Here is a 12,649-nt window from a genome sequence, read left to right as displayed (position 1 = left end):
CAACACACCCCAACACACCCCAACACACCTCAACACACCCCAACACACCCCAACACACCTCAACACACCCCAACACACCTCAACACACCCCAACACACCCCAACACACCTCAACACACCCCAACACACCCCAACACACCCCAAAACACCCCAACACACCTCAACACACCACAAAACACCTCAACACACCCCAACACAACACATAACACCCCAACACACCATAAAACACCCCAACACACCCCAACACACCTCAACACACCACAAAACACCCCAACACACCCCAACACACAACAAAACACCTCAACACACCCCAACACACCACAAAACACCCTAACACACTCCAACGCACCACAAAACACCTCAACACACCCCAGCACACCACAAAACACCCTAACACACTCCAACGCACCACAAAACACCTCAACACACCCCAACACACCACAAAACACCCCAACACACCCCAACACACAACAAAACACCTCAACACACCACAAATCACCTCAACACACCCCAACACACCTCAACACACCCCAACACACCCCAACACACCTCAACACACCCCAACACACCCCAACACACCTCAACACACCACAAAACACCTCAACACACCCCAAAACACCCCAACACACCCCAACACACCACAAAACACCCCAACACACCACAAAACACCTCAACACACCCCAACACACCACAAAACACCTCAACACACCCCAACACACCACAAAACACCCCAACACACCACAAAACACCTCAACACACCCAAACACACACCCCAACACTCCATACATCCTGTTGAATCGCTGTGCTGCGCATACTACAGTACATAATAGAGTCTGTGCCTCTTCGCCGCCAAAGCTGGTGTTCTGAGGGCGTATCGACGGGTCAAAATTGAAAGAGTGACAGGTCGTAGCAGCAAATGAGAGACGCTAGCCCAGGTTAGATGGGCGGGGCATATCTAGCGCTTGATAACGCCTGGGAACGCCTGAGTGCGAAAGTCGTTATTGATTGTTGTCACCGGGATTCCGGCGAAACCAATAATTTGGCAGGATTTGAGCACCAGATTTTTGCATGAAGTGTCCCAGACCCATAGAGAGATCTGCAGCATGCAGTAACGTAGTTAGCGTAGCTTATATAGTAATCAGCGAAAGAACTCTCATGGGTCTGGTGTTGACACTATATAGTACATACAGTAGACACAATCTAATTTTGCACTGTCTGTACCTGTAAGTCTGTGTTCTGCGTTTTCTGTGCTGACCGGTTAAAAACGTTACGTTTTGGGTATGTTCCAGACCGTTCCAGAACATCACAGAGTTCGACGGGCAGGACGGCTGCGGTTCGGACAGCTGGAACATGGTGGATGTGGACCTGCCCCAGGACAAGAACGCCGACCCAGGAGTCCTGCTGTCCCCGCTCAAGCCCTGGACACAGTACGCCATCTTCGTAAAGGCCATCACGCTGCAGGTGGAGGTCAAACACATCTTGGGGGCCAAGAGTGACGTCGTCTACATCCGAACCAGCCCCTCGCGTAAGCTAGCATGCACACACACTCACACTCACACACACACACACACACACACACACACACACACACACACACACACACACACAGCTGGGGTGGCTGTGGCTCAGGAGGTAGATTGGGACGTCCAATGAACGTAGGGTCAGTGGTTCGATCGGTGTGTGAATGTATGTGTGAATAAGTGAATGATAAGCCATTGTGAACACACACACACACACACACACACACACACACACACATACATACATACATACATACATACATACAGTACACACACACATATATATATACATATATATGTTTTACAGGCAGTAATAAATGGCTCAGTGATATTTCACATAGAACGATAAAGAGGCTTTATGTGGCATATACAACGGCTCTTAAACAATCAGATTGCAAGGTGGGAACTATCCGTTACATACATACATACATACATACACACATTCACATACATACACACATTCACATACATACACACATTCACATACATACACACATTCACATACATACACACATTCACATACATACACACACACACACACACACCAGGGCTGACGTTTTCTCTATGTCGCCACCACAGAGCCGTCGATGCCGAAGGACACACGCTCGTACGCCAACTCCTCGTCCAAACTGGTGGTGCGCTGGTCCCCTCCTCTCTCACCCAACGGAAACCTCACCTTCTACCTCCTCCGCTGGCAACAGCAGCCCGAGGACAAGGAGCTGTACCAGCACAATTACTGCTCCAAAGGTCAGTCTTCATCACCACCACCATCATCATCATCATCATCACCACCACCATCGTCACCGTCACTCTTCCTCAATTCCGCCTTTAGCCCTAACTTACTCTCTCACCTTTTACTTATCAAGTGCATTCTGGGTCATTGGCTGTTTTCTTTGTCCTCTTCTCCACAAAACACACCCCTCCCGCTCTCCACACGCTGTTCTTGCCTCCCTTGGTTGTAACGTTGTCTGGTGTGTGTGTCCCCCCCCCCCCCGTCTCGCACAGAGCTGAAGATCCCCATCCGCATCTCGGCCACGGGGCTGTCGGACGGCGAGGAGGACGCCAAGCCCGCCAAGTCGGACTCGGCGGGGGGGCCGGACAAGAGCCCGTGCTGCCGCTGCCCCAAGACCAAGGAGGAGAAGCAGCAGGACAAGGACGACCGAGCCTACCGCAAGGTCTTCGAGAACTTCCTGCACAACGCCATCTTCACGCCCAGGTAGGTTGGCGCCGGGGAGAAGCCCCCCCGCCCCCCACCTCCCCCACCCCCCTCCCCCCATGACGCCAGCCGGCTCAGAAGGCAAGCTCTGTCTGTGGTGTTTACTGGGCCTCCGCTCAGCGGGTAGAGATGACTATCAAAGGGCTCAGCTCACAGTCTGGTGCTTGTTGGCTTTCATAGTGGAGAGTGGTGTAATTGCTCCTCCCTGGCACTGACAGCATACTAACTGGGTTGTTTTGGGGGGCTTTTGCCGGGGGCTTTTGTCACAGGCTCTGACTGCAAGCCGCGCGACGCACAGCACGGCGCTCGTGGCTTTTCCGTTGCCGTGACGACGGGGACATCAAGGGCGTCGCGGGCGGCCATTTAGGCAGCACAAACAAACACGGGGTAGAGAGACGAGATTAGGGAGTCTGAGGGGGGGGGGGGGGGGGGGGGGCGGCGGCTGCACACTTTCTGCCATTTAAGCTTTCGTTCCTCCAGAATGGGGAGGGGGGGTGCAGAGGGTGACATCTGTGTTGTGTTAGCGTTTTACCTTGCTTGTGGCTACGGATGTTTCACGGTTTCATTAGACTCCAGCTCCCCTCAACACGCACACACACACACACACACACACACAAGCACAAACACACACTCAGTCTCCATGTTATATGCACACACATACTGTACAGTACTGTATGGACTGAACACAGATGCACTCACACACATTTTGAATTTAAAGTGAGCCTTTAAATTCAGGCCACTTGATTCTCATACTTGATGGCGCTCAGGCTTCATGTTTTTGTGTCTCGGTTCAGTACAGTGAGTGTGTTGAGTGTGTGTGTGTGTGTGTGTGTGTGTGTGTGTGTGTGTGTGTTTCAAGCGACACTGTATATCTACAGTATATGAGCCCTGGTCCAGTATATCCTGTCCCAGAGAGACCTCTCTCCAGGCAGCTCCAGTATTTCAGTCTTGGACTGATACCTCCACTGCTTTCAACAGCAATGCTCTCATCCTCATCTGGAGCAAGTTCACGCATCAAAAAGCAAGTGCTGCGATGCCCTTCTCTCCTTCCCTCTGTGATGCTCCGGGGGAATTGGAAACATCGCGTTTCCAGAAAAAGGAACAATGAAACAACTGGTCCATTGTTATTAATTAGACTCATTCATTCACTCCGCCTCGCCTCTTGTACTGTTGCTGATTTGTTACAGAGGAGCTGTCTAGGACAGGGGCGCGAGCGCCAGGCCCCTGGCAGGGCGCAGAGGTCCAGGCCTGTGTACGTTACGGCCGCACCGCGCCGTAATAGAGCCGGCATTATCGCCGAGCACTCCGGGGAAGGGCCGCGCAACCGAGGAGGGTTGTTCTCCAGAGTTCAGGGGTTTAAGGAGGACGGGACGAGGGAGGGAGGGAGGGGGAAAACAGAAACAGAATGGAGAGGAAATGTTTTCCATTCTGACCCCCCCCCCCCGTCCTCCACCCCCTCCCCTCCCCTCCTCTCTCTCTCTCTCTCTCTCTCTCTCTCTCCTCCTCCTCCTCCTCGGTCCCTCGTATGCTCTCTTTGTCCGTGGCGTGGTTTTTGGAGGGAGCGGATGCCAGGAAATGTACAGTGAAGCCATCTGGAATTTAAATACATGTGGGGAGAGCGAAGAGCCCTGTCGCGCTGGCAAGAGAGAGAAACAGACAGACAGACAGACAGACAGACAGACAGACAGACAGAAAGACAGACAGACAGGAAGGCAGACAGACAGACAGACAGACAGACAGACAGACAGACAGACAGACAGATAGACAGACAGGCAGACAGACAGACAGACAGACAGACAGACAGACAGACTAGACAGACAGACAGACAGACAGACAGACAGACAGACAGACTGACTGACTGACTGACTGACTGACTGACTGACTGACTGACTGACAGACAGAAAAACAGACAGGCAGACAAACAGAAAGACAGGCAGACTAGACAGACAGGCAGGCAGACAGACAAGCAAACAGACAGACAGACAGACAGACAGACAGACAGACTAGATAGGCAGACAGACAGACAGGCAGGCAGACAGACAGACAAGCAAACAGACAGACAGACAGACAGACAGACAGACAGACAGACAGACAGACAGACAGACAGACATACAGACAGACTAGATAGGCAGACAGACAGACAGACAGACAGACCAGACATTCAAACAGGCAGCCAGCCAGCCAGCCAGACAGCCAGACAGGCTGCTGGAGAGAGTGGTGACATAAAGCATGTTTGGGAAACCTTACATTACATGCCAGTATACTGACAGTACCTAACGTCATTCCTACGCCAGACACACGAGACGAAAAAACAAGATCTCATGTTCCCCTCGCTGGTACAACCCTTAGCGTCTTGTGTGTCCCTCGGAGAATACTCAACGCCTCTCTGGGCTTTGATACTGTATAGCCCAACCATGAGGTCAACTAGTCTCAGATGAATGAGAAGCCCCTCCCCCTTCCTCTGCTCCGGTATGTGAGCCTGCAGTGTTCAGCGTCTGCGGTCGGAGAGTGGTATTAAAATCAACGCCGTGATGGCCACAGACAGGGGCAGCAGTCAGGTCCTCCCACAGGTGAGAAAGTGGGAGGTCTTGGCGGGCCAGTGAAGGACACCAGCTGCAGTATGGCCCGTCCCCCGTCCCCCCCTCTGTCCCCCCCCCGCCCCGTCACCCTACAGTTCAGCTGAGGACAGTTCTCTATGTGAGCCTCTGTTGGCAAGCCCTGCTCTCTGTTAGCGGGCGACGCTGGCATACAGTACCTGACCTATGCTCAGGGAGGTGGGGGGGGGGAGGGGTCCAGGGGAGTGAGGAGGTGGAGGACCCTCCTCCCCTCTCCTCCTCCCCAGTGCTGTGAAAGCCGACCATTCTCACCTTACCACGCTACACGAAATCCCCTGTTGGACGCCGGTCCTCGTTGCTGTCGTACCGTATGTACAGTATTGTTCCTATTAGCTGATCATTTCAGAGAGCAAGACCTCGGGATTCGCCTGGGAATGGAATGTTAACAGGGTAGTGCGATCGCGACTGTTTTTTTGTGCGTGGCTGTAAGCCAGCGCACCATAGATGCCGTTTGTTGGGTTGTCACTCCCTTCCTCCCTCCCTCCCTTACTCCGTTGAATGTTGACCTGCATTTCTTTATTGGCACCACAAGAGGCAGTAGTCCCAGCACACCAAAATAAATAAGGACACCAAAATCAACCCTGGAATCTCCACTGCACAAGTAGAGTAGCGGTGAAAGCATTGGACTCCCACCCGGGAGATCGGGGTTCAAGGCCCCAGTGGGGACGATTTTGGGAAACCATACCCTCCCCCTCTGCTAGTCTGTGGGTCTATTTCTACGTTTACTTTCGACCTTCCCATCCCTCTCCCTCCCTCCTTTCCCCTTTTTTTGGAAGTACGGGAGAGATTCCATAGGAACAAAAACACTATGACATCAGTAGATTAAGCGTCCGACTCCCATGCTGGAGACCAGAGTTCGATCTCTGGTTGAGGACGAACCTGTTTGATTCCTAACTTAAGCCACAATCTTTCTTCCTCTCCTCTCTGCCCCCTTTTTTCAGACGGACGGGAGAGATCCCATTGGAACAAAAAGTTATTATTTTATTTTTAAGGAAATGTACAGTCTGTTTTGCAGATGAATTAACTGTGTCAAACTGATTGCAGAAACTGGGTGACCAATTAAGTGACCAATTACAAGTCCCATTGATATACTAGACTTGTGCTTACTGTTATGTTTCTCTGTGTATGCAACTCTGTGTTTTGTTTTCTGCTCCTCCTGTTCTCGGTCCCACTCCCAGATTCCTGAGTGGATCCAGTTATAATTAATATAATTCAAAGCATTTTAATAAATATGAGTATTGTGATTTGTCATTTGTGTTTGTCACTGGATGTTATAGAAGTTATGTAAAAATGTGGTTACTTGGTGGTGCTATGTCAGTTATTGAATTTATGTGCAGTAATTGAACATTTGAAATACTCCTGTTTTGAAATTATACCTACAGTATAGGTGTCTCAGTAATTACCCATTAGGCTATACTTTGTTATGTATTTACCAGGTAAATGTTTAGTAATTGGGGGACTATGAAAGGAAGGGTTACCAAAAAAATGTTCAGAGTAAGTTCATTTAGCAATAGAAATCCATAAGCCGAGGGTCAATGGGGCTAGGATATAGACAATAAACTAACGGTGGAATGGTGGTGGAGCAATAGCGGGAGCATTTCAGACTACTAGCGGACCTCTGTCCCTGACGCTAATAATCCGGCAGAGGTCTGCTTGCCATTCGATGTGCAAAGATCCAGCGGATTCGGCCAGAGGTCCGCCAACTCGTCCATCTGGGACCCGCTGTAGGTCCGCTAGCCTTGTGTTATCTGGGTTTATCCCTTACCTTTGTCCAGAAACAGAAGTTGAACCAATTGCAGCAAAAAAGCTAACGTTACAGGAATCATCAGTGTAACTGCTTTAGCCACTGACCGCTACTATTAATGTTATGGAAGCTGCTGCTAGTTGTTGTGAGCTCATGAGCTAACTGGCTAAGAGCCAGCTCCCGCTCTTATTGTGCTGGATTAGCATTGGAAGCATTGGAACTGATGTGTCCAGGCGACAAGACCCATCTTAATTTATCAGACATTATTTCATGTCATTTCAATTCAACTATTTCAGTGGTAGGACTAGCTTCCATCCTACCAGTCCTGTTTTTTTTCTTTATCCCACAGATCTGTATGTGTGTGTGTGTGTGTGTGTGTGTGTGTGTGTGTGTGTGTGTGTGTGTTTGCCAGACTTTTCCACTCCCAGTAAAACATTTTCCCGTGGGTGCCTGGCTGCACTCAAGCATCTTTGTTGTCCGTTTATATATAAAGGAACAGTTATGAAAGGACAAAGACGGCAGCTTGTTATTTTTCTAGTTGCTGCGCCATGTGAAGACGGTGGGGTGGGGAGAGCTCAGGAAATCTATACTAACGCAGTCATCAACAGCAAAATACCATGCATTGTACTCTTCCAGTAAGACAGTTTATTCTATGGTGAAGAATTTCCCCATGATCTCACTGTCCTTCCTCCTAGTAAAGCACATTCCACCAGCAGCATAACTCAAGCATAGCCCCCCCCCCCCCAACACACACACACACATCCACCCCACCCACACACACACATAGTCTTAGTTGCTTGCACTGTGGGCTTATTGCATGATTCTTTCAGAGACCCAGAGCGAGCCAGTCGCTACACTGCTAGAGGGGCCTGTAGGTGAGGTGTGCTCCGGGGCCGAGGGCCCAGGGGGCCTGTAGGTAAGGTGTGCTCCAGGGGCCTGTAGGTAAGGTGTGCTCCGGGGCCGAGGGCCCAGGGGCCTGTAGGTAAGGTGTGCTCTGGGGCCGAGGGCCCAGGGGCCTGTAGGTAAGGTGTGCTCCGGGGCCGAGGGCCCAGGGGCCTGTAGGTAAGGTGTGCTCCGGGGCCGAGGGCCCAGGGGCCTGTAGGTAAGGTGTGCTCTGGGGCCGAGGGCCCAGGGGCCTGTAGGTAAGGTGTGCTCCGGGGCCGAGGGCCCAGGGGCCTGTAGGTAAGGTGTGCTCCGGGGCCGAGGGCCCAGGGGCCTGTAGGTAAGGTGTGCTCCGGGGCCGAGGGCCCAGGGGCCTGTAGGTAAGGTGTGCTCCGGGGCCGAGGGCCCAGGGGCCTGTAGGTAAGGTGTGCTCCGGGGCCGAGGGCCCAGGGGCCTGTAGGTAAGGAGTGCTCCGGGGCCGAGGGCCCAAGGGCCTGCTTACAGTGGCCTGTGTTGTGTTGTGGTGGAGTCCCGGTGATGCCCTGTGTCGCAACGTCTGCTCAGGTAAAACTGTTGCTGTCTACTAGCTCCGCCGTCCGCGCGGTTCCAGTCTGTCCTCCGTGGTGCCTGCCCCCCCGGCTCTCCACCTCCGCCACCATCGTCTTCATCATCCTCACCAGCATTAGAGACATTTTGAGTGGCGGAACAATTCGGTTGTACGTGTTTTTCCCTCGATCCCTTGAGTCATTTAATTTACGTCGACTAAAAAGCTTACGTGACCGTCGCTCCATTTGCCTCACGTCATGCTGTACCGTCCATTCGAACGGCAGGTGGTCCTTTTTGTACTCTGACGTTGTCCTGTGTGATACACTCACTTGTAGTGGGGATATTCAGGCATGTGGACGAGCGTGTCAGCAGGGCACTGCGTTTGCTCGGTCAGGGTGATAACAGCGTTCGGACGTCTGCTCTCTGTCCCCACCTCTCTCCCACCTCTCTAACCTCAGCACATCACACAGCTCCACAGGGAGCTGCACCGTACAGCTGGACACACACACACACACACACACACGCATGCACGCACGCACACGCATACACAGGCATGCACAAACACACACATTCAGCAACAACAAATGGCAGCCGGCCAGTTCAGCGTACTTTTATCCCAGAGGAGGTGTTCATATCGACATCCAGACTTAATGTTCTTGCCATATTCCTCTGGAGAGTCCACCCTGCCCAGTCAGGTTCAACCTGATGCTTTAGCTCTCTGTCAGCTGGTGTTGATGATGTTCTGTGGGCTGTAGCTGTGTAGTATACTGTATACGGTATTGTGTTTTTTGCGGGGCAGGTTGTATCTACCTGGCTGACCTCTGAAACTGTCCCTCTGCTTCCCTCTGGGGGCATATCCTCTACTCTAGCTTCAAGTGCTTCCTGTTTCCTTCTCTCTGTCTCTCTCTAGCAATCTACCTCCCTTATTCTCTTGTCTCTCACTGTCTTTCTCTCTCTCTCTCTCTCTTTCTCTCTCTCTCTCTCACTGTCTCTCACTCTCTCTCTCTCTCTCTCTCTCACTGTCTCTCTCTCTCTCTCACTGTCTCTCACTCTCTCTCTCTCACTGTCTCTCACTCTCTCTCTCTCTCTCTCTCTCTCTCTCTCTTTCTCTCACTCTCTCTCTCACTCTCTCTCTCTCTCTCTCTCTCTCTCTCTCTCTCACTCTTGTAGCCTAGCTGTTCTTAGTTATCTACTCTCAGTCACCTCTCTAACATGCCTCCCCTCCCTCCCTCAGACCTCCGGACCGTCGGCGCAGGGCGCTCTTCGGCGTCGCCAACAGCACGTTGCCTTCCGGCGGCGCGGCGGCAGGCAACGCCACGGACCCGGAGGGGAACGGCACGGACGGGGAGCCTCCCAGCAGGGAGTACCCCTTCATGGAGGACCGCAGCAGGACGGAGTTCATGGAGATCTCCGACCTGCAGCCCTTCACCGTGTACCGCATCGACGTCCACGCCTGTAACCAGGAGGTGAGGCGATGCAGCGCCGCCGCCTTCGTCTTCTCCAGGACCAAGCCAGCAGGTGGGCGCACGTTCACGCTCTCACAAACGCCTTTGTCCTATTTAGGTTAGAAAAGGTTTGTTGTGTTTAACATTGTCCGGCGGAAACCTTGTATCTCTATTTTGGCGATTTTTTAAAATAATTTGAAAGCTGCGACTTCCCTTTACAACCTCTGAACACATCTCAGCACTGGGACCAACTAAATGTATTCTAAACAGATCGTCATATGTGATTTTATGTAAAAAAAAAAATTATAACAATAAAAAAATACATAGAAATTGGAACATTCTTTCATGAACAAAACTTGCCATTTTATAGATATGCCCGACAGCGATACTAGACCACTCTAAATATTTTGCTTTTTAATGTGTGTGTGTGTGTGTGTGTGTGTGTGTGTGTGTGTGTGTGTGTGTGTGTGTGTGTGTGTGTGTGTGTGTGTGTCTGGCGTGCGTGCGCCCCGTAGACAAAGCGGATGACATCCCTGGGCGCGTGCTCCAGGAGAGGGATGAGAAGGTGGAGGGCTGTGTGGTGCTGCGCTGGCCCGAGCCCGTCAGGCCCAACGGCCTCATCCTGATGTACGAGATCAAGTACGGCCTGGCCACCGAGGTGAGGCCGGGCCAGAAACACCCAGAACCCAGCAGGGCACGAACCCTGGACCTTCAACCCCCAACATTGGCTCTAGAGAATTAACCTGGCACTGTGTGTGTGTGTGTGTGTGTGTGTGTGTGTGTGTGTGTGTGTGTCTCTTCCAGTCTGAAAAGCACGAGTGTGTGTCACGCCAGAACTACCGCACGTACAAAGGAGCTCGCCTGACCAACCTGGGCTCTGGGAATTATTCGGCCCGCGTGCGCGCTACCTCGCTGGCGGGGAACGGGTCGTGGACCGAGCCCGTGTCCTTCTACGTACCGCCTCCCAAGCGTGAGGACACATGATCTGACCGACTCCTAATCTGATGACTAAAACAGTGCTGCTGTTTGCTTTTAATACCAGGACCATGGAGGTCTACGTCACCTGCCTTCCTTGGTTCCATGGCTATTCTTGTCTTCTCTTCCAGGAGACTATGATAACGCCTTCTACCTGGCCATCATCATCCCCATCATCGTGATCCTCATCATCGCTAGCCTCATGACCGTTCTCTTCTTCCTCAACAAAAAGAGGTCCGTGTTCTTTACAGTGTGATTACTCTGGAACTGGTCAGGAAGAGTGTTGGCCACTTTTCAGAGTTCCCACGCTGACTCTGCTATGTGTGTGTGTCCCCAGGAACAGTGACAGGCTGGGGAACGGCGTTCTCTACGCTTCCGTCAACCCGGAGTACTTCAGCGCAGCTGAGAGTAAGAGCCACCTTGACCGTCTGGTCTGTTCAAAGCCTCGGATACACTAGAAGAGTTTCACAATCTTAACAGATTATGAAATGACTGGGAGTATACACTAGACGACTGGCTTCTGATGATTTTTGTATGACAACTGAAAAAGTGGGTATCGCACATTTAACGACTGGACCAGGTGGTGACGAGTTTACACTACACGATTGCGTCCAGAATCTGCTCAAAAATATCAAACATCGTTTGATATGCTCCGACTCGCTCCGACTCGGATCGGGAGAAGTCTGTTCTCATCATACACTTGCCGATTTAAAGCTGTACCCCTCATACACTTACACATTTATGTGCCAAATTGCCACTCCGACTACCCCCAACTAGTGCAGACTGCTGCTGACTAGGAGAGACACTGCAGGATTGTGAATCATGTATAAAATCGGGCATAATATCTTGTAGTGTATCCTCAGCTTAAACCCGCCGCGTCATCTCGCGGACCAGTGGTGTGTTGCGGTGCCGCGATGTGGGCGGCGTCTCTGACTTTCCCCTGCTCTCGTCCCGCCAGTGTACGTGCCGGACGAGTGGGAGGTGGCCCGAGAGAAGATCGCCATGAGCAGGGAGCTGGGCCAGGGCTCGTTCGGCATGGTGTACGAGGGCGTGGCCAAGGGCGTGGTTAAGGACGAGCCCGAGACGCACGTGGCCATCAAGACGGTCAACGAGTCGGCCAGCATGCGGGAGCGCATCGAGTTCCTCAACGAGGCGTCCGTCATGAAGGAGTTCAACTGCCATCACGTGGTGAGGAGAGCTTAAAGGGGAACGGAAATGAAACAGGAAGTGAAGGTGACATAACAGAGGTGTTATCAGTCTTATTCATGTTCCAATACTCAAAACTGCCAAATTAGTTATAAAGGAGAAATCTGTGAGTTTGTTGTTTTGTTACGCGTGGCCATCTTGAACGCCAATGATCGTGACGTCATTGGTATGGTACGCTTGACAGCAAGGCTAGCCTACTGTGCTGTTACTGTACACAGATCGAAATGGCGTCTCAAAAAAACAATGCAATAATTACTAAGAGATCAAGAGGAGGAGTACACTGCATTGCTCCAGGGTGTAGCAATGAGTTTTATAATACATCGGCAGCTGGTCTAACGACACATTATCATCGACTGCCGGTGAAATGAAAAGCAGCCCTCAGATGCTGGCTAGCAGCCTTGAAACGGGCTGGCCCACCTACTGCGCCGGGGTTGAGGGTCTGTAGTGATCACTTTTTACCATCCGACTGTAATCATTATAAAATAATGATTGTAATTATTA

General features: G+C 51.7%; 1 protein-coding gene across 1 annotated transcript in view; it reads left to right on the top strand.

The window, feature by feature from the left end:
• The window catches only part of igf1ra (insulin-like growth factor 1a receptor), a gene marked incomplete at both ends in the record, with an annotated part of 91,512 nt that overhangs the window by 72,178 nt on the left and 6,685 nt on the right, over positions 1–12,649 (top strand). Inside the window, 9 exons of the mRNA XM_084452432.1 lie at positions 1,289–1,524; positions 2,099–2,266; positions 2,525–2,735; positions 9,757–10,040; positions 10,483–10,625; positions 10,775–10,937; positions 11,074–11,176; positions 11,280–11,350; positions 11,901–12,130. Of these exons, the coding sequence (XP_084308558.1) occupies positions 1,289–1,524; positions 2,099–2,266; positions 2,525–2,735; positions 9,757–10,040; positions 10,483–10,625; positions 10,775–10,937; positions 11,074–11,176; positions 11,280–11,350; positions 11,901–12,130 (1,609 nt within the window). The remainder of the gene's footprint in view (positions 1–1,288; positions 1,525–2,098; positions 2,267–2,524; positions 2,736–9,756; positions 10,041–10,482; positions 10,626–10,774; positions 10,938–11,073; positions 11,177–11,279; positions 11,351–11,900; positions 12,131–12,649) is intronic.

This window comes from Borostomias antarcticus (genome assembly GCF_949987555.1).
Source record: "Borostomias antarcticus genome assembly, chromosome: 18".
Lineage (NCBI taxonomy): Eukaryota > Metazoa > Chordata > Actinopteri > Stomiiformes > Stomiidae > Borostomias > Borostomias antarcticus.
Note: the sequence above shows the minus strand (reverse complement) of the source record. Positions and strands in the feature narration are given on the sequence as shown.